We start from the raw sequence: 27955 nt of genomic DNA on the forward strand, positions 1-27955 counted from the left end.
ACACGCAAAACACATCAGCGCAAATGGAAGCGAAAGCCAGTGCCATCAGGAACAATGTTCCAGTGTGGCGAGGAGGAGGAGGGGAGTGGTGGAGATGGGAGACGGGCTGAGTTGGATCTCCCCGGCTGAGACTTTGTGGAAGTGAGACATCCGCCGGAGGAAGCAGCTGGACACAAAGAACAGAGGGAGACCTGGGAAATGAGCTACCGACTGAGTGCCCGGACTACTGATGTTCTGCGGTTGGTGTCGACTGAAGCGCTCAGTACGTAGCTCAGACCAAAACTCTGCCCTTTTCCCTTTGGCAGTGGAATGAGAATCCTATTGGTTCATCTAAGTAACAGAAAGCCGCTCTTTTTGTCCTCCATCTGAAAGCTACCCTTCTATTGGCAGATCCTTCATTGGCTACTCCTACAGAGAGCAAGAAGCCATTGGCACCCATTTCTACACAGCAGCGGCAGCTTTCTATTGGCTCAACCTTCAACAGCACGATTCTCATTGGCTAAAGAGCAGAGAAAACATTTCAGGCACAACAGTTGGTGTGGTAAGTAGAAGTCAGAGTAACTGAGTCAAGTCTGTAGGAAATGATAACCCGCGATTTCCGCAAACACGAGAAAGCAGAGCGACGACATAACTACCGAATCCTACCTTACTCTTTATGCACAAAATCGGACGTAACACGGAAAAGCCAGCAAAACATTTACAAATGTACAAAAGAACACTACTCGCTACGAAGCTTCCAGTTTCATGAAGGATAAAATGTGGAATCACTCTGGAATAAAGAACAGAACCGATGCTACAGAAGCTACTGATCTTCTACAGTCCACCATTACGTAACCACATCATGCGTAAAACGATGTAAAATGAAACATTTCGAATTGTGTTGAAACAAGCTACGTCTGTGCCATACAAATAAGTATTCTTTACCAAATATTTTCCTTAAAACACAAGGGAGAAGTGGAAGAAGCTGTCTAATGTGATCCCTAAAAGAAACACTGTCTAAAAGTTTGATGCCTCAAGCTTGAATTACTGCTTGACTGGATCATTTTGCTGTCCCAAATTACACTTCCTGGTTGGAAGGAAAAACACAACACAAGCCAATAATATAATACTGCTATGTAACCAAAATTTCACTGAGTGTTTAAAGTAAACGATGAACTGTGATGAATTGCCTCTACGTGTCTCAACATCTTTCCTGACAGTGAACTGAAATGCGCCTTAATTTGGTCTATTTAAACATAAAACAGTTTCAGCTGCCAACTGACAAAATTCTATCCTGAACGCAACATGCAATAGGTAGCTTGTTTTTGGCTTGCGCAGCAACATGATCATGCTGTCAATGTTACAATGCTGAGTTATTGCTGCTTATACATATAGTTTCCAAACTATATGAATTTACCAGTGGAATGGCCTGCAGAATAGTTGATAGGAAAATAACCGATTTACACTCAAGGCAGACTCTTTTACTACTGACAGTCATGACAATCATGTCAAACTGGATGTCAAAAAGACGTCAGAGATGTTTTGGGAAAGTCATTTTCATTGTTTTCGCTGTGATGATTTCATTTAGTCTCGGACTTGAATCAGCCTGTTCCTTGAATCAGACTTCTGTCACTTGTAAAGACTTGACAATTAGCAAAAGAAGCGTTATTGTATTTATGTATCCCATATAATAAAGCAAAGGGATTCTACAGAAAACAAGTTCAGTCTTGCAGACTCACGTTGGAGATATAGTACCATGGAATGATACCAGCATTGATTATTAGCTTTCTCAAAAATTCAAAATATCCCCCAGTTCCAAAGAATACATGAAATGTTAATAGGAACGCACACCATCACTGTCCTTTCTGGCAGGGGGCTTATATACACAATCTGCAAGAAAGGTGACCGGAAAGAATATGACTGCTCTTGGATCCAAGAAGAGATTTATGATCAGTGTTTTCCACCAATGTCCTCATGTATGTCAGACAGCTACAATGACGCTTAGCCAGGGCAAAGAGAGATGAATGGCATCTGCCGGAACGCCTGGTTTTTGCTGAGAATTGATCTTCAGACCGGAGGGTGACGTGGACTTGTCCCTTCCAAGAAGACATCGTTGCTGGAGAGCAGGGGCTGAGTGGCGGTGATGTGACTGCCGACTGAGTTTAGCCGCTGGACGTGAGAACCGGACTCCTCATGGGACCCCGGTGCTGCAGGCAATCTGGAGCTGAAGTTTAAGTAAATCTGAAGAGAAGAAAGGTAAAAATCTTGTTTAAAACTCATGCATTCTTAGAAAAATACTCTTTGTATTCTTGCTGGTTTAATATAGTTTTGAATATAATTTTAAAGAATTTTTTTTTCCAATTCTTTTTTTTTTACATATATATATACAAAAAGGAAAAGAAAAAAATAACTGAAATTACTCTAAAAATGTCATGGGGTGTAACCATTAAAAATAACATTTTCCTTACACAATGAATACAAGTGACTAATCATTAAAAATTATTTTTCAGGATAAATAATTAATAATTAATAATATCTGTTTTTAAGGAGTCGCATCACACATGACATTTTAGAACCTCCTCTCTATGATATATATTTTTAATGTTTTATGTTTTTTAAACAAATATTAATGCAGATAATAAAGAACTTTTGAGATGAGATTTTTTTCTTAATTATGATTTCAAGACTCTCACATTTTTGATTTAATGCCCTTACAAAAAATAAATTTTAATACAGAAATTAAAAACATGTTAATCATGTTTCAAATTACTGTATGTATGAATTGCATTTTTTATGTTTTTCTTTCTTTCTTTTTTTAAATAGATCTGAACCAAAAAAAAAAAAAAAAAAGAAGAAAATCATGGCCCTTACAAAAAATAAATTTTAATACAGAAATTAAAAACATGTTAATCATGTTTCAAATTACTGTATGTATGAATTGCATTTTTTATGTTTTTCTTTCTTTCTTTTTTTAAATAGATCTGAACCAAAAAAAAAAAAAAAAAAGAAGAACATCATGTCAGTCACCCTTCCATATGTTTTGAGAGCTAAAGAGTATAAAGGAAGACATACATGTTTGGTGCTGTCTGAGATTTGCTGTTCGATCTTCTCCACTATCTTGCCAAATGAAGGTCTCTTGAAGGGGTCAGCATCCCAGCATGAGTGCATGATCTCGTACCTGTTATTGGGAACACTGTTGTTAGGTGTGTACATGGTAAATGCTTGTCATGTTTTTTTTCCCCACAGAAAGAAATGGTAACTAATTACAGCTTAGACTTACATTTCACTCGGGGCAAACTCCGGTGACTCCATCCGGTATTCTTCCTTGATCATCTTATAGAAATTAGAGTCCACAGGCATACCAGGGTAAGGACTACTCCCTACAGAAGCAGATTGTCAGTATTTGGAATAAAAACAGCATATCATACCAAGTCAATATAATTATGAGATAAATTTAACTCACCGAGAGAGAAGATCTCCCATAGCAGGATACCATAAGACCAGACGTCACTCTCAAAGGTGTACACGCACTCAAAGATGCTCTCGGGGGACATCCACTTCACCGGGAGACGAGCCTACACAGAGAAGAGCCTCATTACAAACATTCCTTCCTTAACAACACAGGCAGAGCATGAAAGCACACAGTACAAACCACATTTCTTGACAGATTCAGACTGTGACTAACATAGAAATGACTTACAATCAAAACATGCATTTGGAAACCTCAATCATGCAGTTTTGTTCTAGTTAGCAAGATGTAGATTTAAAGAATAAATATACAAAAAGAATACTGACACAAAGACTAGCAATACTATAGACCAAGTTTGTCATGACAGTTTGTTGTTTTGGGCTTTTTTGGGGGGGGATCATTAAATCAGGATGCAAATGAAGTATCTGTAGTGGAAGCCAGAAATAACATTCTGTTCATTCTGCTTTTTGGCATTATGGTTTTAGTGCCATAGTCAGGGGCAGATTAAGGTGGTCAGGGGCCCCTAGACTGCTCTTTGTGTGAGGCCCCCCTCAATCATTATGCTTTACTGGAGAAATAAATTTAGTTCCATACATGGTCCACACGCAAATAGTAAGGTGATCTGGCATACACACACACACTGAGACCAATCCTACAGTGTTTCCTCTACATTCCCAGTGTCCCCTCAGGATTTTGTGAGGCTGTGGTGGGTGCACATTGGTTCCTCAAGGGGGTTCCAGGGGTATGCTCCCCGTAAGAAAAATTTTGTTCATTTTAAATTTAAATGCATAAATCTGGTGCATTTTGAGAGCAGAATCAAGTGACTAGATCAATGGAGAAATATGTGCTCTTATAAACAATTTTGTGCTCTAGTAGTAATTTATTTATTGGTTGCATGGATGAGAATGTGATGATAGGGCACAATTTTCACTATATAAATTCTTATAAAAGCTACAAATGCTATACTATCAAGAGCAGGGAGTGATCCTCATCTTTTGTTGTTTGATTATCATTAACGCCGACACTTAACTCAAGAGATGAGACGAGACACGAGATTAGGTTCACGAGAATGAGACGAGGCGAGATTTTTACACATAATAAAAAAAAAAATTCTCAATGACCAAATACATGACATAACATAAATAGTCTGCTATAGTTGTTAATAGTTATTTTAACTAATCATCTTGTAATAAATGTCATTTCAGTTCTACTTTCTGAGTATGAATTATCATATGCAGTAGCCTGAAAGACAACAACACTCGAGCACTGTAAAAGGTTTTGACATAAACTCAACTGACTGGCTTCTCTCCTGTATGATTTCAGGTGAGTCTCTTCAGACCTTAGAACTGTACATGAATTATGAGCTTTTAGAACCTAACTGAACTCCTTTTCACAAATTGAACATAGAAATAAAAACAGTATGAATAACAAAAAATAAACAACACAGTTCTTTCTTAGTCTTAAGTGCAAACAATAAGTGCAGCCATAATCAAAGTAGGCTACTCTCTCAATATTCAAAGTGCAAATAGAGACCAAATTTTTCAAGCGTGATACACAGCTATAGACATCTACACAACCTATTATAGCCTACATACTAACAACAGCCTAGATAGCTTAATTTGCATGCTCAGGGAGTCGATCTCAAAACGCGGGATATAAAAATCGCTTTTGAATGTGTGTGCACGTTTTACTTTACTTTAATGTCTTTTACTTATACAAGACATTAATTTTATCGGACTCTTTGCAACACTTTAATGTTTCTGCTTTAATGTTTCTTATGGGCCAATGAGGGTCTTTTTTTCTTTGCGCTGAAGTAAAAAAAAATAGTCTGGCCAATCCGAGGCCCCTGCACACGTGGGGCCCCTAGGCTGCAGCCTAGGCAATCATGCAGTTTTGTTCTAGTTAGCAAGATGTAGATTTAAAGAATAAATATACAAAAAGAATACTGACACAAAGACTAGCAATACTATAGACCAAGTTTGTCATGACAGTTTGTTGTTTTGGGCTTTTTTGGGGGGGGATCATTAAATCAGGATGCAAATGAAGTATCTGTAGTGGAAGCCAGAAATAACATTCTGTTCATTCTGCTTTTTGGCATTATGGTTTTAGTGCCATAGTCAGGGGCAGATTAAGGTGGTCAGGGGCCCCTAGACTGCTCTTTGTGTGAGGCCCCCCTCAATCATTATGCTTTACTGGAGAAATAAATTTAGTTCCATACATGGTCCACACGCAAATAGTAAGGTGATCTGGCATACACACACACACTGAGACCAATCCTACAGTGTTTCCTCTACATTCCCAGTGTCCCCTCAGGATTTTGTGAGGCTGTGGTGGGTGCACATTGGTTCCTCAAGGGGGTTCCAGGGGTATGCTCCCCGTAAGAAAAATTTTGTTCATTTTAAATTTAAATGCATAAATCTGGTGCATTTTGAGAGCAGAATCAAGTGACTAGATCAATGGAGAAATATGTGCTCTTATAAACAATTTTGTGCTCTAGTAGTAATTTATTTATTGGTTGCATGGATGAGAATGTGATGATAGGGCACAATTTTCACTATATAAATTCTTATAAAAGCTACAAATGCTATACTATCAAGAGCAGGGAGTGATCCTCATCTTTTGTTGTTTGATTATCATTAACGCCGACACTTAACTCAAGAGATGAGACGAGACACGAGATTAGGTTCACGAGAATGAGACGAGGCGAGATTTTTACACATAATAAAAAAAAAAATTCTCAATGACCAAATACATGACATAACATAAATAGTCTGCTATAGTTGTTAATAGTTATTTTAACTAATCATGTTGTAATAAATGTCATTTCAGTTCTACTTTCTGAGTATGAATTATCATATGCAGTAGCCTGAAAGACAACAACACTCGAGCACTGTAAAAGGTTTTGACATAAACTCAACTGACTGGCTTCTCTCCTGTATGATTTCAGGTGAGTCTCTTCAGACCTTAGAACTGTACATGAATTATGAGCTTTTAGAACCTAACTGAACTCCTTTTCACAAATTGAACATAGAAATAAAAACAGTATGAATAACAAAAAATAAACAACACAGTTCTTTCTTAGTCTTAAGTGCAAACAATAAGTGCAGCCATAATCAAAGTAGGCTACTCTCTCAATATTCAAAGTGCAAATAGAGACCAAATTTTTCAAGCGTGATACACAGCTATAGACATCTACACAACCTATTATAGCCTACATACTAACAACAGCCTAGATAGCTTAATTTGCATGCTCAGGGAGTCGATCTCAAAACGCGGGATATAAAAATCGCTTTTGAATGTGTGTGCACGTTTTACTTTACTTTAATGTCTTTTACTTATACAAGACATTAATTTTATCGGACTCTTTGCAACACTTTAATGTTTCTGCTTTAATGTTTCTTATGGGCCAATGAGGGTCTTTTTGTTCATGCTGAAGTAAATGTATAATAATAATAATAATAAAAATAGTCTGGTCTCCCCGGGGGGCCCCTAGGCTGCAGCCTAGGCAAGCCTGTGCGTTAATCCGCGCCTGAGGATAGTACAGTTACAGAACTAACAGGGAGTGAAGTGGGACAGCGGGAGGGAGGCGGGATCAGGAAAGGTCAAACTCAGGCCGCAACCATGCTACATGTCCACAAGGCTATCAGCTCTGACTGCTTTATGCAAATTCTTGAAATGAAATCAACTGTCTTAAAATTGCAAAATTTATCCTATTCATGACTTGTTTTGCATCAACCTCTTGCCAATGTGTGACATTTGGGTAATTCACATCTGATACATGTCTCAACATGGATAAAAGCTCTTGTATTATAAAGCGATCATTGTCATTTTGCATTTCCTTGCAGAAAGCTGTTGGAAAAAACAACATCCCAACACATTAAAAGCATTATGCATTAAAAAGCATGTTTGCTTGTCTATTTACTTAATTAGTTAACGACATGTAAAACCTAGTGGGAAAATATACAAATAAAATAAAGGTGAAAGTTATTTATGTTATGTAATGACAGCTAATACTTACATTGCCCTTAACAACATAGTTTGAGTCAGTAGTGATGTCCCGGGCTAGTCCAAAGTCACAGATCTTGGCCACCCGGCCTTGGGTGAGGAGAATGTTTCTGGCTGCCAGGTCTCTGTGAATACACTGCATAAACACAAATGCAAAACTACAGGTTAACATACTGTATACACACTAATAGATTACATATCAAAGCAAACTGGCCGTAGGAACGGACTACTTGTTTTTAGCGTGATATGAGCTAAAGAAGCTCAGGCTGTATTGCTGATTTAAAATATGTTATTGAAACGTAATCTTGACAGCTTTTGAGATTTTCGCCTTTCGCAATTTAAGTAGATAGAAGCTGTACTTGCATGCATGTAACCTGCATAGAAATGAGTGGCCTGGAGGCATTATCAAAATGACCACCGAGGGGACTGACTTGTCTTAAAGGGGTTCTATTATGCTTTTTCACTTTTTCAACTTTAGTTAGTCTGTAATGTTGCTGTTTGAGCATAAAAAAGATCTGCAAAGTTACAAAGCTCAAAGTCCACTTCAAAAGGAGATATTTTATTTAACAGAAATCACTTTTCAAAAACTACAACGAACGACTCGTTTGGACTACAACACATATTTTCCGGGATTTGTGATATCACAAATACCGACGAATGGGACGAGACCTGGTTGAGCTGCACTAGAGAAGGCAACGAGTGTTATCACTATGTTGGAGACATGCTAGCTTTCCCAAGGCAGACAAACTTAAAGTGGTTACAATCAACCGGGTTTAAATCGCGCTCAAATTGATTCGATTTTGACGCAATATTTACACTGAAGCTCGCAGGCGGCTGGCTATGTTAAGGGGCATGACATTGACCAGGCGCCGAGTGGAGCCAATCACAACACACACTGACCCAGTTAACCAATCACAGAACACACTGGCCCAGCTAACCAATCACAACACATTTCGTATTTCAGAAGGCGGCCCTTCACTTGATACAGGAACTATTCGAGCCGTTCATGCCAGACTGAGGAGAGAGGTGTTGTAATAATGTAAAATACGTGAAACAATGTTTTTCGAACTACCTAGTATGAGAGCCTGTTCTAGTACACCCCCAAAACAAAATCAAAACTTTGTAAAAGAGCATAATAGGACCCCTTTAAAGCTATTAATCATAATACATACTTGGATGGACTTGACATTAATGTGGAAATATTGTATTGTAAAAAAAAAAGAACAAGCCTGTATCTGATTTATTATGAGCCCTTTTGACTTTCTAATCAAAGACCACACACAATATTAACAACAGCTAAACACTCAAATGAATTACTGGCTCGGAGCACCAAGAGGATCAAACCGAGCAAAAATGCTTGCAAATCACTACACAAGCCATAATCAAATCTTTCTGTACATAGACAAAGTACTTCAGCTGGATTTCATTTTGATCTGTGGTTTCCAAAATGCTTTTATGGACCGTAATACATCAGTGGCTGCAGAGTGAGATGGTCATTAGAAAAATAATGTGTTTTTCGAACTACCTAGTATGAGAGCCTGTTCTAGGTCACCCCCAAAACAAAATCAAGACTTTGTAAAAGAGCATAATATGACCCCTTTAAAGCTTTTGCTTAGAATTACTCATGTGTCAGGACTGTCAAAACTGTCAGGTATTTACAACAATCGTGCCAATATTCAAAACCTCATTTGCAAAGAAGTGTTCTAAGTTAGCAGAGAGGTGCTAAAATGAATTCACTGACAGAAAACTCCCATGCCCGCTCAACAGAGTGACTAATTTAGTGTCTTTGTCCTAAACCGAATACTGGACCTGCTGACCAGGTGGAGAAATGTGATATTTCTCAGCATGATCCTCAATGAATGAGTGTGTGCATGTGCTTGATAACATGTATGCGTTCGTGTGTGACCTTGTGTAACCCGATCCTTGACTGGACAGAGGTAATGGAATGTGAGCCTGTGGCATTGTAGAGGAAGAGCAAGAAGATCTGCAGTATGGGATTACTGCAACCACTTGGAATATAAAACTCAGTATCCGTCAGAGAGACAGAACGCAAATAAATGAGAAAAACACTTACGTTCTTGGATGCCAGGAAATCCATCCCTTTGGCTACTTGGTAGGAGAAGCTAAGAAGATCCTCAGTGTCCAGAGTCATGCCATCTTCCTGCATAATCTCACTAACAGCATCTGAATCTCTGTATGAATCACCTAAATGGATGACAAATTTATTGAAGATGACGATGAAGACACAATGAGACAAAAAGCCAACAGACAAGAAGAGACACAAAAAGAAAAGGAAAGGAGAATAGATGAGACAAGAAGACAACTGACAAGATGGACAAGACAAATTGAGACAGAAGAGACTAGATGAGAAGATAAGGGAAAAGAAGGCATGACAAGAGGTGAGACAAGCTGGGAAGAGATGAGAACAGTAAAGACAAGTCAGACAAGACTAGAAGAGAAGACAAAACAAGAAGAGATGAGATGAAATGAGAAGAGAAGAGTCGACATAAGAGAACAGATGAGAAGAGACAAGAAGATTTGAGAAGACAACAGACAAGAAGAGAGAAAGAAATGAGAAGAGACAAGACAATATGAGACAAAAAAAAGAGATAAGACAAGAGACTGAAAAAAACAGAAGAGACAAGATGAGAAGATAAAAAAGAGAAGGCATGAGAAGAGGTGAAATGAGAAGAGATGAGACAAGAACAGTAGAAACAAAATGAGACAAAAGAGGTGAGATGAGACAGAAGAGACAAGATGAGAAGTTAAGGAAAGAGAAGGCATGAGAAGAGACGAGACAGGAACAGGAAAGACAAAATGAAACAAGATGAGATGAGGCAGAAGAGACAATATGAGAAGATAAGAAAAATGAAGGCATGAGAAGAGATGAGACAAGGTGAGATGAGAACTGATAAGACAAGAACTGGAAAAAATGAGGTCAGACAAGATAAGAAGAGCAAACAAGACAAGACGAAACAAAAAGACTTTGGGTGAAAAGAAGAGACAAGATGACAGGAAAAGAGATGATGACAACAGACAAGGCATTGATCCAACCTTTATTAAGTGATCTTCGGTTTTCAGAGGACAGAAGTCCCATTACAGAGGGCTTCATGGTCATGTATCCATGCCTGCTCTCACTGTAATTAAATACAAACTGGTTTTAGTGAACCCACAAGCACTTCACACTATCACACTTCACCTGTTGCACTGATCACACTTACTTTGGTTCTGGCTGCAGCATGACGTTTCTATAGTAAGAGTCTTCTCCCAGTGTAGTGAAGTAGAAGGATTCTCTTCTTCTGCGCAGGAAGTTCAACAGGTCACCAAAACAGCAGTACTCCGTTATAACTAGAGTTGGACCTGTGTAACAGACCAGTCCAGTAATGAAGACCAAAACAATACACACAGAAAACCCTAGAAAAACAATATCTAGCCTTAGCCTCTTACCTCCAATAGTGCAGGCCCCTAGCAGGTTGACAATGTTAATATGGTTGCCAAGATAACTAAGCACCTTCAGCTCTGACATCAGAGCCTCTTTCTCAGTGGCATGGGCACTTGCTGTGGGGCAAAACACCACAATAACTAAAAGCATAAATGAAACAGCAAAAAACAGAATGTTCCCCTAATGTTAGTGTACGGTTCCCCTTTGATTATTGCACTGGAAACCAATATTATACATTTTTTTAGGAATGTTTTTTTAGGTTTCATTGTTTAAAAAACATTAACGAACATTCTCAGAATATTCTAGGAACCAATAAATTGTGGGGTACTGGAAATGTTTAACCTCCTTTCATCTCATCATGCAGGTTTGTGTCATTTCTGGTGTCTTTACACACAGCCTTATTTGCTTAAATAAACGTGCTGGTTAAACATGCCGTGGAGTTACTATGCTACTTATATTTCACAAGATTATGAACGTGTTTTATGTTGCTTTTCACTCACGTTTGAGCATCTTCACAGCTACGGTCATCACAGTGTCTGCTTTGGACATCCCATAAGCAGTGGCCTCTACTACCTTCCCAAATGCTCCAGATCCTAGAGTTTTTCCTGGGAATGCAAAAAATCAACAACATCAATTTCACATTTCCCTCATACAGTTGTTTACAGTCAATGCGCCTGGAAACTGATCCAAAACCAGCTTTCAGCTTGAACATCGACTTGTTTTTGAATCAAGGAGGTGTGGCTTGTGGGGATATGCTAGATCCTGTTTGTTGACGGATATGGCTGTTCCTTTGTGGGGAAGATATGATACTATGTCACAAGGTGCCAGCTATCAAGTGTCCCAAACTGTGTAACAGCCAATGAAAAGAAGCAAGCTTTGTAAAATTCAAAAGGCCTTTATGTTTTCTCGTGCACTAAACCTTGTAAACCTTTCCAAACATAATGTTCAAACAAAGAATATTCCAATATGGAAAAATGATTTGGAATACGATTTATGAAGTCCGACAAAGCAGACCGATTCAGAAACTTAACTCACCAAAACGCAGCTTATCTCTGGGAAACTCCCACTGGTGGTCGTATGGAAGCTGGGTGGGGTCAATATACACATAGCTATTTCCATGGATACCTTCTATGACTTTCCACTGTATTTGGTATTTAGGTTTCTGTTGGAGACAGAAAAAAAGAGATGGGATAGGAGAAGAATAAACAATAAGCAATGTTTCCAGAAAAGCAAAACAACCTTTTACATTATATCCAGTTACTGCAAGTTGTAGGTGCTCTCATAGACAAAAGCAAACAGAGCCCACTAATAAGAGTTTCGTGTAAATGGACATAAATTATTCAAACAACAATGTGAATGGTAATTTTATGTGTGCGTGTGTGTTGTATATATCACTGATTTCTCCCCTGTGCAACAGTGCAAAACTGTGTGGTGAAACATCAGGTCTTATGACATGTTAAGTAAATAATTTCCTTGAGTGTGTACTGTTTCAAAGTTCCCCTGAAGTGTGGGAGGGATGCCAGGTGTGACAGGTAAATTGCGTTGAGTATCATGTTTAATATCAAATAACCAAAAACAAGTTGCGCTGGAATAACAATACAGGTTACAATATTTTATTGCTATAATAGAGTGAGAATTAAAACTGCTCAATTTTGTCTAATTAATGAATTACCTCAGTGAGTCAGTGTGCACTTCCTGTGCTGGAAGACAAACTATGAAATGAATGACACTTTACCTGCATGTACTTGTAGGACAGCACAATCAGGATGAGAATCAGGATAACAGCCGCAGCAACAAAACCGATGAGCAACGGTGTGAAGAGTTCATGAGGAACAGTGTTCTCTGTGAAGAGTAAAACAACATAGAGTTGCCATCAGAAACATGCAGAACATGACATGTACTCTATCAACAGCAAACAAGAAATGTGTTCCTTTTGATCTAGGGATACACTAATGTTAATATTCTGGTATTTTTCATGTTATGGTCGATAAACAATAAATGCCACACAATAATCAATATTGTTTTGTTTAAAAAATATATAAATACAAATAATTAAATATATGGCAAATATGCCCAATATATATATTATTATTATTAAATAATTATTTATTATAATTTTATATCCTGTTTTTTTATCAGTAATGTTCAAATGTTTGGGGATTTTTTTTTTTAAAGAAGTCTGCATTTATTTGATCAAAAATACAGAAAAAACTGTTACAAATTAAACTGTAAAATAGCTGTTTTATATTTGAATATATTTTAAAATGTATGTGTTAAGTTTTTGATTACAATAAAACCCTGACATTAATTGATTTAGTGATTAAGTGTTTTCCGTCTGTACGCTGCCCGGCTGGGAATCACTGCTCTAGACAGAGTGTTTGTGTGAACAAGGCATCGATGGATAATCAATACACATGGCTCATCCCTGAGGATCATTTCTGTTAGCACAGAAAGCCACAGCAGATCTGATGCTATAGTCTTGGGACTTGAGTGAGTGTGCCAACTGAAATAAAAAATGATTACTACACTCCGTATAGACACTAAAACAAAACCACAGTCTTTACCCTGCTGGAATGTCTAAAAACAATACATGAGCATTAAAGAACAACCAGTAATAATAAATAAGTGCCTCACAGTGGGGTTATGTCATAATTGTTTGTTTTTACTGAGGTGTGAATAATCCAGACTGATGCATTGAGGTCAAACTCTTTACTGAAGATTTTTGCGACTCACTTTTTTCACATTTTGAAAGTGTAGCTGTGTTGTTTTTGTAAGGTGTGTGTATGTGTTCATGCGTGGTGTGTTATTGTTTTTCTGCGTTGTTCTGAGCGGTGTAGTAAGCTCTTAAGCTATAAGAAGCTTTCTCTCCATTTCAAATCAAGAATGCAGACTCTGCAGGAAGTAATCCCTTGTAAACCTGCCACTGGCTTTCACAGTCCTCTTCTGCTCCCTCCCTCTGTCTCTCTCTCTTCCCATTTTTCCCCGTCCATCCATCTATCATCACACTGCATCCAAGCATACCATCAAGCCCTCCACAAATCAAAATAAACCTTAACAACGGACATTTTTTTTTTGCATCTCGCTCAGCTGAGGATGAACAGCTTTAAAAGTCTAACCTAGGGCTCATCGTCCCACTGGTTTTCCTGAACCTGCTACAGCCTAAACCTTGAGAGTCTAAATAAGTTCCCACATCACCTAACAGGCTTTCCTGAGGCAGTGGATTCAATTCACACTCTCAAAACCTCCAGTCCAACTCCTGATGGACTCTACAAAAAGGTCAATGTTCAACTATAGTTTTTTACTTAAGGCTAATTTAGTTGAGAACATGCAAAAAAACAGGCAATGTAGTCAACAACTTTTACAAAAACCCAATGAGGATAAAAAAGTGAATGTACCAAAAACAAAATAAACTGGATGTGGATGACCTTTTGATAACCATTCTGTCCTTACCAATAATACCAGTACTAACTGAGGTGGAAAGCCCTGGTGTTTTGCAACAAACCAAAACGAAACCCCCCTAAACCGGGGAGATAATCCCCAACAGTTGGTAATGCTAGGTTTACAAAAGAAACAAGATTAGGGCTAAAACTCAGCACCTCTGTTTATATAATAGTCTGCTGTTATCTCGTCTTACCCAAAAAGTCTGCCTACACAGGGTTGAGCTGGAGCAGGAGTGACGACCTGCAAGTTGGCAGCTGGTTGAGATTTTTTGTCAAAAAGATGCAGCCAGCAGAAAAAGCACAGCTGGAGCGAACGTGAGGAGATGTGTGTTTCCTCTTGTTTGGTTGTTTAACTATTCCAGGGAAACTAGAAGCACCTGGGTCGAGGACTCTGAGTCTCATTCCATTTCCTGGTTTTCTATGATGTGCAAAAGATGAATACTAAACATTGGAACAATGACGACACAAGGTCGAGGTTCTTCATCTTCGTTGTAGGTGTACAGTACCATTTAGAAAACTGCACTATATCCTGCATTTTAAGATTTGTTTTTGAAGTCTCACCAGGGCTGCATCTATCTGATCAAAAATATAATAAAAACACTGATACAGTAAAATTTCATTACAAATTAAAAATAACTTTTGTCTGTTTTAATATATAACAGTAGCCATTAGTCTTCAGTGTCCCATGATCCTTCAGAAATCATTCTAATATGCTGACTTGGTACTCAAGAAATATTTATTCTTATTACCAATATTGAAAACAGTTGTGCTGCTTAATATTTTTAGTGAATAGTGTGATACATTTTTTTCAGGATTCTTTGATGAATAGAAAGTTTAAAAGAAAAGTATTTATTTGAAATGTAATTTTTTTGTAATATTATAAATGTCTTTTGATCAATATAATGCATTCTTGCTGAATTAAAGTACCAATTAATAAAAATAAAAAAATCTTACTGACCCCATTTTTTTAAATGGTAGTCTACATATATAATGGCAGACATTACTGTATTTGTTCCAATACACAAAATGCCTATAATGTACATATTAGTATCTCACTCCATAACTGCAAAACATGCATAAATGAACAAATAAATAAAAATGTTGCTACCCTGTGATCAGAAATGAAATATAATCTCTTTTAAAAACATACAACACATTGCTTTGACTGAAAGAACATTTCCAGTAAGTGCATATATTGAGCAGTTGTCGTTCGTTGTTTTCTGTGAGTGTTTCAGTGCACATCTACGATTTTGATGGCCCTAGAAATGGCTGACTCCCTGGCCAGTGCACTGACTACTTGAACTAGGGAGCGGATTGAGACAAAAACAAACAAGTCAACAAAATTAACAAAATATTTTACTACTAGGACACCAAAGCAAAGACACACACCCAGACCTGTGACAAATGAGCACAGCCTATACACTGGGTCAGTACGTGGGCAAGGTTGATTTAATAGGCATGTGTATGCAAAAGGCCAACAAAGAGACAGAGTCTGAATTCAAAAACTTGATCTCCTATATATTTAAGTAAAAAACACCTGTATGCCCTTACTCTCAGAAGTTGCATGAAGTCAGCCAATCATATTATAGCCTGCAGATGACGAAAGTGCTTTCCAGTTTTGTGAGAAATATGGATCAGAGGGTCAGCAAACAGACTGTAGGCGGTTTGTGGGCGGAGTCGTCTGAGGCTGAGACTTAGTAATTACTAACTAGAGTCTTCAGTCATTGTCTGAAGGGGTGTGTATGTATGTGTATGTGTGTGTCTGTGTGTGCATGTGATTTGGGATGTTATTTGCTCACCGCTGATAGAGAAGAGAGTGTAAACGATTTCTCCATTGGCAGATGCCACGCATTCAAGGGTGGCGTAACTGTTCTTGGTGATGTTTAGTCGACTTTCCACTGTGCCTTTCCCAAAGGGAGGATTTGTCATGGTTACAGTGACAACATCCTCCTCCTCCTGAGTGGCATTCAGCGAATTGGAGCATCTGAGGAGGCATGCAACAAACTCATAAATAGTCTTGCATTTTTTCATGAACGTACCATAAGGTGGTGAACTGTTTTAGAAACATTGCATAAAAGGAGCAATAAAAAAATAAATAAAAAATACAAAAAATAAGGTCTTTCATGCACATCTTAAGACATGTAAAACAATATTTTGAAAAAAAGAAAGCTGATAACCATAATGTGCAAGACAAAGGCGAGGTGCATCAACAAATACTTTCATAGCCTTAAAAGCAGTATTTTAGTATTATTTATGTAGAATTAAAGTTTTTATTAATATTGTAAATTAGCTTTTATTTTTATATTTTCAGTTTTCATTTTAGTTTAATTCTTAATCATTTTGCTTCTCATTTGCTTCTGTCTTTTTTTATTCATTTTAGTTTTTATTTAAATAATACTGTTTTGGCTTGATTTATTTTTTATTTCAACGTATTTTATTTTAGAATTAAAAACTCAACTTATTTTAATTCTAACATATTTTATCTTAATTTATTTTGACTTATTTCAGTTACTAGCCAAGGCAACATTTCTAATTTTTATTGTTTAGTACATAATGTTTAGTGCAAGTTTTTCATTTAACAAACATTTATTTGTTTGTTTGTTTGATTATTTTCATCTAATAATTATTTCAGCCTCATTTCAATTAATAACATTTATTCATAGTTTTAGTTAATGATAATAACTCTGCTTTACAGTCAAAATGGATTGCCCATTGTAACCCATTTTACTTCCCAGGAACAGCAGATTATTACATTTTGATGTAAGATTATGAAACCCAACATTTTTTCTTTGGAATAAAATGCACCAATGAATTTTTTATGATAAGGCCAGGAATGTAAGAGGTCTTTTTTGATTTCATGCAGACTTTAAAATCAAATGTTTAGCACCACTGCGTATCAATAATATGATAAGGATGTGATAAGCATCTCTCACTGCATTCAGGGGCTATGGCAGATTTTTACTGATGTGTGTAAAAATAGCTTATTGCTTAAGAAAGCAAAAAAATAGGCAGCAAAATGACAGACCTCAAGGGCTCTTTTATTTAATTAAAAACATCAGAGTGGAATGTACTGCAATCAAGTGCTTTGATTTATTTGTTTCTCCAAATTTTTTCTCACTCATCTCTTAAAATTAAGTATGAGTGCTACTGAGTTGAGTTCAAAGTTAGTTTTGGATATAAAGCCAGAACAAATAATCTCAACTGGTTTACATTCCTTGTTCCGTCTTTTTATTACTGAGCGATATCTTTAATTACATTGTTTAGCATGGTGGAAACTTCTCAACAATGGAATGTCTGTTCGGTGAGAAAACCATCAAACTGTTGACAGACAAAGCGAGCAACGCACGAACAAGATCAAAAGACACATAGCACTACATGTTTACATGCTCAAATTGAAGCAAGGCATGTTATCCTGATCGGATTTGATCATCATGAGGAATTGATTGGATAAGCTTGTGACTAAGTCTATGCTAAAGTGTTCTGTCAACACCCTATTCAAGAATAAACAGCCCAATGGAAGCAGCTTGTTCTAATGTCACATGACTGATAGTAGCCTAGCCAATCGCTTTTGTGATGTCACAATCATGACAGAGTCAAATTGCTTATCCCTATTAATAATAGGCTAAAGCCTTGTTGTCCAATCATCAAACATCAAGTTAGCGGTTAGTGGCTAATCCATGCTGCGTCACAATGTACCCTCAGAGAGGCTAATACGTTAACACTGCTCAAGGGATATGCTGCTAATATTTGAAAGCAACTTTTGGAGCCCATTGTATGTAGCTGTGGATGTATTTGAAACAAACAAAACTGAAGAAAGACAGTATGCATACCTTGAATGGGGCTGGTCGCAGTAATACCACTTAATCTGAGGAGTAGGGTAACCTTCAGCCACACAGCGCACCTGTCCATCAATCGGCCCGTCATGGGACACAATCTGTGGTTTACCTAACAGCAAAGATTGGTACAGGGTCAGTTTTACAATCTTGGTTAGTGGGATGGATGTTTGTACAGCTGTCTTGTTTGAGATTACTTGTTATTATTTTAAAATATGACTTAAGTGGCATTAAAATGGCAGATATGAAACATTTTTGTCATTTAAAATGTGACCTGTTTGGGGAGTAAATCTCTTTGTAATTGGTGATCAATAATTGACTTGGCAAAATTACTTGGCAAATGTCTTATTTGCAGTCTTGAAGGCCAGTGCTTTCTTATCTGTTTTTACACAGCTTCTACTATTGTTAGTGGGCTTTAAGCCAGGGTCTTACACAGACAATCGAGTTCTTTTATCCAGCAAAATGCTCAAGAAATGTGAATGATCCCTTTTGAACCACAATACACACAAAATTCATATATCACATAGATTCTATGCTTTTTCTAGCAAGTGGAAAAGCCAAATATTTGCCATTTGCATTAAATGTTTTCACTCACTTATGACATGGACTTCGAACGATTGATGGACAGTTGCGTCTCGGTTTGAGCATGAAAAGATGTAAACGCCGCTTTCTAACACCTTGAGACGCACTAGCTTCAGCTCACTGGTGTAACTGTTGAATGAAGAAGAATAAAAACATGAATAACCTAAACCTAAAGTATCTTTCAGTGCTGTGAATAAATGGGAAAAAATGTGGAGTTTGCGCTGATTTTAAAATTCTGGCTGATTCTGATAATTCTATTGTATTTTCTTTAAAAGAATTATATATACAAAACACGAAAAATGCCACAATTTAAATGCGACAAGTGAATTTAGGCTTTATATAAACATTAAATAACACAATACAAAAAATGGATATTGAGAGATTTACTAAAGATTACATTTAATAGTGTTTCTAAATTAATAGTATTTTAAAGATTAACTTTAAGTGAGCATTAACAGTAAATGAGCTAACACAATTAAATAAACAATATTGATAAATATATCCAATAAATACCAATATCATACTGATATATGGTGCATCCCTAGCAATTACTACATAGGAAAAACAAGAATTGTTTGTAGCAATGTAACAAAATCATACCTATTCCCATGTGAGCGACTGGTAATGACATGATCAGTAGTGTTGGTGAGTTTTACACCACTGTAGCTCCAGGAAAATGTATGAGGTTTCGGGTAAGCATCCATTACCACACGCAGGGACAGACTTTCTCCAGCCCGCACTCTCTTAGTGCTGTTATTCACACTTGTTAGGTTAATGAAGCCTTTATCTGCACACAGAAACGCATAAAACATTGTTTTATTCTTTTGAGACTATTTAAACTGAGACTAAATAGTCATATGATTATTGAAATTAGGGATATGCTGGTATCAAATTTTCAAGTTGCGATTAATTGCTAATGCTTTTATTACGGTACACGGTATTATCACGATATTGAAATTAAGTTTAAAAAAAAAGTGCTGTCATAATACAGTATAACAGGTTTAATAACTTTTTTCTTATAACAAAAATAACTGAACATTTAAATGCAATAAAGCAATACAGAAAAATGTATAAAGTTAAAAGTTTTACACAGATTAAAGTGCAAAAGAACTATAAAGACCAATAGGTATCACTTTACAATAAGACCTAATTAGTTAACCTTAGTTAATGCATTAACACTCACAATGAGCAATAGCTACATTTGCGACAGAAGTTATTAATCTTTGTTTAAAAAAACACAAGTCTTAGTTCATGTTAGCTCATTAAACAACACAGCTGCAACTCTCAATTTTAACATCCTGTTATTAAATATTGGAATACCTAAGATTAATGAATGTTCAGAAGAATTTTTCATTGGCAGTTTATGTTAACTAATGAATTAACTAATGTTAACTAATGAAGCCCTAATGTAAAGTGTGACCGAACAATAAAGAATCAAAACACTTTCAAACAATATCTAGGGCATGTTGTAGTCCAGATTAAAATGTAAAAAAAAAGTTTGAAAATAGCCTATTAAGTCTAAATATTAAGTATATTTAATAAGTATTTGGCGCTGTGATGAACATCATAGCAAATACACAAATCTGAATGACTGCTTAAATCATTTAAACACGATTCAGAAACAGAAAGTAGTGCAGCTGCTTTGTTTACAGGGTTTCCGGGGTAACGGCTGCATTTAAATGAATTATTATTATTATTATTTCTGCAGTTTAGCGCCATCTGCTGTCAGAGAGTGAAAGTGCGCTTTCATCCAGAGCGTCTCTCACATGTTCCGCCATGTGCTTCTCGTCCGCGCTTGTTTACGTCAGAGTGGGCATGCGTCTTTCACGCAGCATACAGCGGTGTTGTGCATTTTGACCAGTTGATGGGAAAAGTATTCTTAAAATGCATTCAAAATTCTGAATAATTTGTAATATATAATTATTCACGGTATTTAGAAGTGCCCAGGATAACAATATCGTGCATATTCATTACCGTGATATATCGCATTACCGAATACTGGCACAAGTCTAATTGAAATAAATTCTTGAAACAAGACCCACCATAGATTTCGACCCAGACTGTCTTTGCACTGGTCCCTCTTTCATTCCTGGCCTCGCAGTTGTAACTCCCTGCATCCTGCTTGGTCACAGACCCCAGATTTAGGGTGGCATTCCTCAGGTGAGAAATGGGTTCGGTCAGGATACTTGAGAACTGCTGCACTGAAGGTTGCTTGGCACATGCAAAAGGAAAACAGGACCAAAGCTTATTGGGCAACTCTGAAGAGATGAGGCATAGACCTTGTCTTGGGTAAAATGTCTGTGGTTGTCTTTATGTGTAGGTGTGGCTGTATTTATAATCTTTATATAAAACAAAGCGTGCCATTCATCTCTCAAATCCCAGTCTCTGATGCCAGTGGAGTCTTAATACCGAAGATCTGTTTACATAGGTTGTGTTCTCACAGCACAAGTTTGCCAAAAATACAGCTGTGAGTGCTGAAAATTTAAGAGAGCGAGTTCAGTTATAAAATTCGGTAGGCTTGCGTTAATAACTGAACTGTGTTTGAACAATCAAGATTGAGATAAATACAGAATTATACAATTACAATTTGCAATTCTGCATCATGTTTGCTTTCTCAATTCCAAGCTAAATTCGAAATTCGAAACTTAAGCTCTCAATTCACTTCTGAATGACACACAACCCTGCTGACAACTGTATTCTGCTGCTGTGTATACAGTACATGAACATATAGAATTTGAGGAGAACCTCAAACCACACAAGATCAAATTAGCCTCTGGGCATAATATCGAGTACAAACAACGTTTAAATTATCTTTTTCAGTCTACAAACACTAAATTGATTATGGGTACACATTACCACATTAAGGTTAACTGGGACGTGCACTCATACTATAAGTCTGCTTTTGTAAACATTGGTTCTACTCGACTGAAATGGTTGGTGTGTTTGATAAAGCCTGCAGTATGTACAGTATATATGTGTGTGAAGAGTGTCATGGAGCACCACAGATGTGCTCAGGTACATACTGTAGGTGAGAGCTGGTTAGTTTATGAGAGTGCTCTTACCACTCCTTGAGGAGCCTTCCATCTGATTGTGATGTCGCTGTTGACATTTGAGGTGTTGCAGGATAGGGAGAGCTCTTCCCCCTGGATGAGCAGCACTCTCTGAGGCTGACCCAGTGTGATCACAGGAGGTGCGTCTGGAACTAAAAGCAAAGAAGCATGATGCATTATATCAATGGGGAAGTGTGGGAAAGAAAGAGCAAGCTACAGTGGGGTAACACGAACATGAGTGTGTCTGGTGTCTGTCTGTGTCCTCTAGCGATATTTAGGGCTGGCAATTGATGCCATTTTTTAATCAAATGAATTACATGATATAGTGATTAATTAATCGGTTTAATCTCAATGAATTGCTAACATCAATATTTGAAATACCTCAAAATAAAAACATTGCTAAAAGTTGCTTTAGAAGTCTACACAGTACCAATCAAAAGTTTGGGGGTGGTAAGATTATGTAATGTTTTGAAAAAAAAATTTGTTCACCAAGGCTGTATTTATTTGATCAAAATACGTTAAAACAGAAATATTATAAAATATTATTACAATTTAAAATAACTGTTTTCTATTTTAGTATATTTTAAAATGTAATCTATTCCTGAGATGGGAAAGCTGAATTTTTAGCATCATTATTCAAGTCTTCAGTGTCACATGATCCTTCAGAAATTATTCTAACATGCTGATTTGCTGCTCAAGAAACATTTCTTATTATCATCAATTTTGAAATCAGTTGTGCTGCTAAATATTTTTGTGGAAACATCTTATTGACACCAAACTTTGAATGGTAATGTATATTTCTCATCTGCTTTGAATTCAAAAACACATTCAATGGCTCCTTACTTATTATTTGCTGCCTTATCCTGGTAAGATAGTATTTCAAGCTTAAATTATTATTTTGCAGTTTTTTATTGTTTTATAGGTTTTTTTAAATGAACAGTCCTAATATTCATGTCTCTCCTTTTCTTTCTCACCGAGGCGGACATTGAGTTGATATTGTCCGGATTTAACTGTGTTGCCTTCCAGAGTCCCGACACAGACGTAACATCCCTCAAAGTCCTTCCTGACATCTTCCAACGTTATGCCCGTCTCAATACTGGAGGAATATCGGAGGCTGTTGGGCAGGGGCTGTCCGTCACATTTTTGCAGGTGCAAGTCTGTCATACGTGGGTCTGTGGCCAAGCATGGGAGCGTGGCCATTTCTCCTTCTCCCGCAACAAAGTCAAACATGATGTTCCTCCTGAAGGGATTTTCAGGATCTGCTGAGAGGAATGCTAAATCAAAAACCAATGAAACACAACCAAGGGGGCTTAGATCATGACATTACAGCTCAGAGAAAGAGAGAGAGAGTGTCACAAAAAGACTGAAAGTGAAAAACTACCCTCCATCATACCTAATACACAAATACAAATAGCCCACATCTGCAGTGCTCACATTAGTAAAATTAGTGTCAACTGCCAAAAATGCCAAGGATCAATTTGAAGAGTTTAATACTGGGATTATAAGAACATGCTTGAAATAACACATTACACAGATGTATAAATAAAGGTCATGCAGGTGACTAGTGAATACAGAGAGCTGATTGTAGGTATTTGGGGCATCTGTTGACAACCATAGTGTCTTTTTGGCACAAAAATGGAACCACACAGGAAGATGAGAGATGCTGGAGAGTATGATCATAGAGAGAGAGGGAGAGCGAGAGCGAGAGAGAAAGACATAAACATAAAGCACGAAAAGTGTTAGAAAGTGAACATGGTGCAGACATACTTTCTATCTAGTATCTCTACTAGTATACTGTTGCTAACATGCTTGTACAAACCTAGCACATCTAAAACATACTGCAGCTGCACTCACATACAGACAAGATAGACACTAAGACACAAAGGAGGGTTGAAGAATTCTTTAAATACTGCCCTACAGATTTGTCACTCAACCCAGACATTATTACACCCAATTAAAATCCTGACTCACAAATGCAAAAGGCTGACTTACCTTTTACATACACATAGATGGAGCTTTTTTCACCAGATGCCTCCTCTCGGCAGGAATATTTGCCCATGTGTTGTGGGCCTGCTTTGCTCACTTTAAGAACGGTCACTTGACCCTGTCTTTGTTCCTTAAGGATTCGTGTGGGGCGGTCTTCTCGCAGCCAGCGCACTGAACTGTCACTCTGACAATGCAAGCTGAAGTCATCGTTCAGTGGTACTATGAGTTGGGGTCCTTCGGGGGTGATAGTGGGCCTGGACCTGGCTGAAAGGAAACAAGTAAGTGAACATGGTGCACAAGTGGAAGATAAAATAGTTTAACATTTGATAAACATACAAGAGAGGAGATAATTAAGAGTTAACGTGAGGATTGCGAGAAAGAGTCAGTGTACATCTGCCAAATTTGTCAAATGCATTTGACTTGCTAGAACACTACGGTACTGGTTTTGAATAATAGAAGAACCAACACTGATATACAGAATATACCAAGCGCATACGCATATATTCACACACACAATTCAAAGACCTCTCAGGTTGCATAAATGACAGTTAAGGGTGAGAAATAGTTTCACAACTCTAAAACAAATTTTTTTTTTAAACTAAGCCTTCCGAGTTCCTCTAATAGCAATTTCTTTAGAAATGGCAATTTGATGTCAGACAACTCTAAATTAGTTCTTAAAAAGATGAATGCCCCCTTCTCAGTTGTGTTAGATTCTATTGAATTATAGCATCCTTCTCCATTCAAAGTGCTGCATTGCCTTAACCCTTAAAGGCAACAGATTAGAGTTTTAATCTAACAAAAGAGCATTTATCCTCCCCCTCCCCACATGACTGGGAGAATGGTAAAAATAAGTGAAGAAAACAACAAAAGAAAGAAAGTAAAAAATTGACTTAAAAACTGACTAAATGTATGTAGCATGACAGTAAAACTTCAGCTGATTATATAGGCCTAAATTATTTTATCTACCATACATACATCTGTGTTAATTTTGGATATACTATTAAATATTAAAGATAAAAGCAGCAAGGCAAACAGTGAGCAAAGGGCAAAAGGGCAAGTAAACATCTGTTTGGCAGGTAAAGAATTGCATGGATACATAACAATTATGTAGTAGCAATAATGTCTACTCTGGTAAACACTGTTGTAATCTGTCATTGCTTTCTGCATTTAGCTTTCATGGATTGAGGCAATTATGGCCCTTAAATTAACACTGAGAAAGTGGGAGCAAATTAAGTGTAAAGGAAAATCTTTTTAAAAGGAAAAATGTGTGAATGGTAATGTCTTTGAAATGTGTTCAATAAAGCCTAAGCCTAAATCTAATACTATTTTAATTACAAGAATCCTTTTTTTTAGTTTCTGAGAGTGTGGGAGACAGGGGGTTGGGGTATGCACTGGCTTCCATAGTTGCTTCAGGCTAAAATGAGATAAACTGTGGTTTAGTCTAATGATGGCCTCATTGCAAACTGTCACTTTATGCCAAGAAAACGGCATCTGCAAAGTCAGGTGTCCTTCCAGAGAAAATCCTAACATAACAAGCGTTCATATTTACTCGTCCTCTCCAGGGCTCTAAACATTATCAGCGACAAAAGAACAAATAAGAAACACTGTCTGAATGAGAGAAAATTCACAGAAACGCAACGAGACCAATACTGGTCACGCACACGCATAGCCCAGCACCTCTCGGTTTCTCTGGTAAATATTTAAACCATACAGAGAAAGATTTGATCTAAATTACGCCATTACGATAACATTATGAGCCGCTGAACAGAGGTGATGTAAGGGAACAAGGGATGCAAGATGATTAATGTTTGCACCAAGATGGAAATTGAACCCCATTCAGCCTGTTTTCCCAAATTTTCGTTTTCTTCAATCTCCTTTTTTTCTTTTTCTTTTTCTTTTTAAATAGAATAGGCTACTCGCAATTTTTTTTTTAACTCTTTGAAAAATATGAACTGTGTATTTTGTAACTTGTGATTCCACCGTCAGCCACTAGGCGTATCCGCCTGAAGACAGCAGCACCTTCCAACCATACACCCACTAAAAAGCTGACTTCTGGGCATAATTACGATAATTCCAACTGTGCATACCAGAGCTCTCTAAAATTAATAGGGACATTTCCATGTAAACGATTTTCTCACGGCTGTTATTTGAAAGCCCGTATCGTTATGTGTTAGAAGGAACCCGATGCAAAATAGTCAGTCAATTGAGCGCTGAAGCCCTCTGGCGTTACAAAGCTGATCATCAGATTCACGCCAAAACCACACCAAAGCTGCATGTGTTTAGTTGCCCACGCTCACTCTAAACGTGATCTTTGAAATGGTTAAAAAAAAAGGACTGGGTTATCATAATCGGGTTTCTTCAGGCAACCCCATATCTCCAAACACAGTGACACATGCGTGGAATCTAAATGATGGAACGAAATAGATTTTCCCCCCAAAACGAAACATATTATCCTTTTTGGGAAACTTAAATTTACCACATAATAAGCATCTTTAATTTAGCAAATGAAACTGTAAGACAAGTGACATCGTTGTTTCCAAGCACGAGTTACACAAGGATAAATGTCTGAACACATGATACGCAATAGTCAGTTAACAGATGCAGTCCAGCTAATGACTCGCCCCTCATCTTTTAGAGCATCCATAAGGGCTTATCTGAGCACTACAAAAGACCATCTGATATGTCCTTGAGGTGCCAGCAAGCGCAGGAAAAAAGTCAGGTTGCAGCATGCAAAACAACTTCTCTGGCTTTTAGGAAATTACATGGGATTGCCGAGCGTTAACATGCAGCCTAACTGACCATGCTGATAGGATAATAATAGAAAAACAATTGCAAACGCAAACTCATATTAAGGCAATAAAAACGGCATGTTCCAACAAAGTTGGACCATTTCAGTACCCTCGTAGCCTATCTCTGACAAATTCTTTAGGTTGTTCCATGGAGCTCAATTTGTTTAGTGCGCAACAACGCCTTTGGCGCCCCAATCTTACAGACTTCTATCACATTTTTGTTGCTAGGCTAATATATGCGTGAGGTCCTTAATCAGGCGTTAAAAGGTGTTTGACGTACGTTACTGATTCTAACGTAAAGTTCTCTAGATGCGCACTGTTGTTATGGATACCTCCTCAGATTAACGCGCTGCAACTGAAATTGTGATTCTTTCTGGTTACTGAAACAAGATGCTTTAGCAATTTTGTAACTAAATCTGTTTAATATATTCTGTAAAACCCGCAAAATTTGTTTCGAAACATTTTGGGGGGTTCGGGAGAGTCAACCCCGTCTCCCCATTATATCCTAACTCTATAAAGTGAATAAAATCAATCAAGTGCGTTTTTAACCATCCATACTCTTTCCGTCAGGTCTCTCACTAATTATATCTAAAGCTTCGTATTCCTCCACTTGTTGCGGAGACAGGCACTCGCCAGTCTGGATGCTAAATAATTGAGAGCAGCGCGCAAGGATCGGCTTTACATTCTCACCTGCGGCTCTCCGGATCGATATCTTGTTTCAATGATAGGTTCCTGTAACCGCTTAAATTGCTGGTATGAGCCTCCGCACGGTAAGTGAAGAGGATATGATTCGCTGGGATTATCAGTGGAAATTCTGCTGCATTAGGATACTTTATTTCGTGGAGTTCCGAACTGACAGAACGTGCCCCGAAGCGCGAAAGCTCCTTATGGAGAGCTTCATTATGTGGAAAATTAAGAGAACACGCATGGAGTCGTCTAATGTTAACAGCCAAACTCTGCTTCTATAAAGAGCCTGCATAAATCTAGAGTAGTTAAACGTAAGAAGCAACAGGTAGGCCACACACATTATTCTCTAAAGGCACTCCGTTTTGTTTTGAGTAATACATAAAGAGTAATTAAACAACCCCACTGCCGGTCCTCTATAGGTGCACAGCTACAGCAAGTGCAGTACATCCCTACACCTCAATGAAAAACTTTCTGGAATCTTTCCTCTAAGCAAAGTGAGACCATGAAAGGACCAATAAATTATAATAGTCGCCCTACCTGGTTGGACGATTAACTGCAACAAAACAGTAAACAGAACGCAGTGATATTCCATTGTTATAATTCCATCTAGCTCATGTGTGTTGGTAGTCTGGGAATTCGATAATACCGCGGAACGGTCGCCAGCGGAGCGATCACTCCCGTCTTAAAGGGCCA

The 27955-nt window shown here is 37.5% G+C and overlaps 1 protein-coding gene across 3 annotated transcripts; it reads right to left on the minus strand.

Annotated features, from left to right (window-relative positions):
- Positions 1–1519: 1519 nt before the first annotated feature.
- On the minus strand, positions 1520–27955 carry LOC107755246 (mast/stem cell growth factor receptor kita-like). Of its 3 annotated transcripts, none has more exons than XM_016571967.1 (21): positions 27800–27955; positions 23793–24050; positions 22775–23059; positions 21813–21952; positions 20793–20961; positions 19351–19537; positions 18764–18879; positions 18166–18280; positions 16135–16319; positions 12631–12737; positions 11931–12057; positions 11396–11500; positions 10901–11011; positions 10675–10813; positions 10508–10590; positions 9528–9658; positions 7467–7589; positions 3443–3554; positions 3260–3359; positions 3052–3157; positions 1520–2220 (listed from the first exon to the last, which is right to left on the minus strand). In XM_016571967.1, the coding sequence occupies exons 1-21, from the start codon at positions 27852–27854 to the stop codon at positions 2047–2049; spliced, it is 2928 nt and encodes a 975-aa protein (XP_016427453.1). In that variant the 5' UTR covers positions 27855–27955; the 3' UTR covers positions 1520–2046. The 3 variants fall into 3 exon arrangements, with proteins under 3 accessions (XP_016427453.1, XP_016427452.1, XP_016427451.1); XM_016571966.1 differs by having other exon boundaries at positions 22775–23062; XM_016571965.1 differs by having other exon boundaries at positions 22775–23074.

Source organism: Sinocyclocheilus rhinocerous, unplaced genomic scaffold (genome assembly GCF_001515625.1).
Source record: "Sinocyclocheilus rhinocerous isolate Xijiao unplaced genomic scaffold, SAMN03320098_v1.1 scaffold562, whole genome shotgun sequence".
Taxonomy (NCBI): Eukaryota; Metazoa; Chordata; class Actinopteri; order Cypriniformes; family Cyprinidae; genus Sinocyclocheilus; species Sinocyclocheilus rhinocerous.

Coding starts and splice junctions, on each gene's coding strand:
- LOC107755246 (XM_016571965.1), bottom strand. CDS start 27,854: ATGGAATATCACTGCGTTCTGTTTACTGTTTTGTTGCAGTTAATCGTC. Junction 12,738..16,134: donor CACTCTCTTCTCTATCAGCG/GTGAGCAAATAA, acceptor TACTCTTCACAG/AGAACACTGTTCCTCATGAA. Junction 12,058..12,630: donor TGTCCTACAAGTACATGCAG/GTAAAGTGTCAT, acceptor TGTCTCCAACAG/AAACCTAAATACCAAATACA.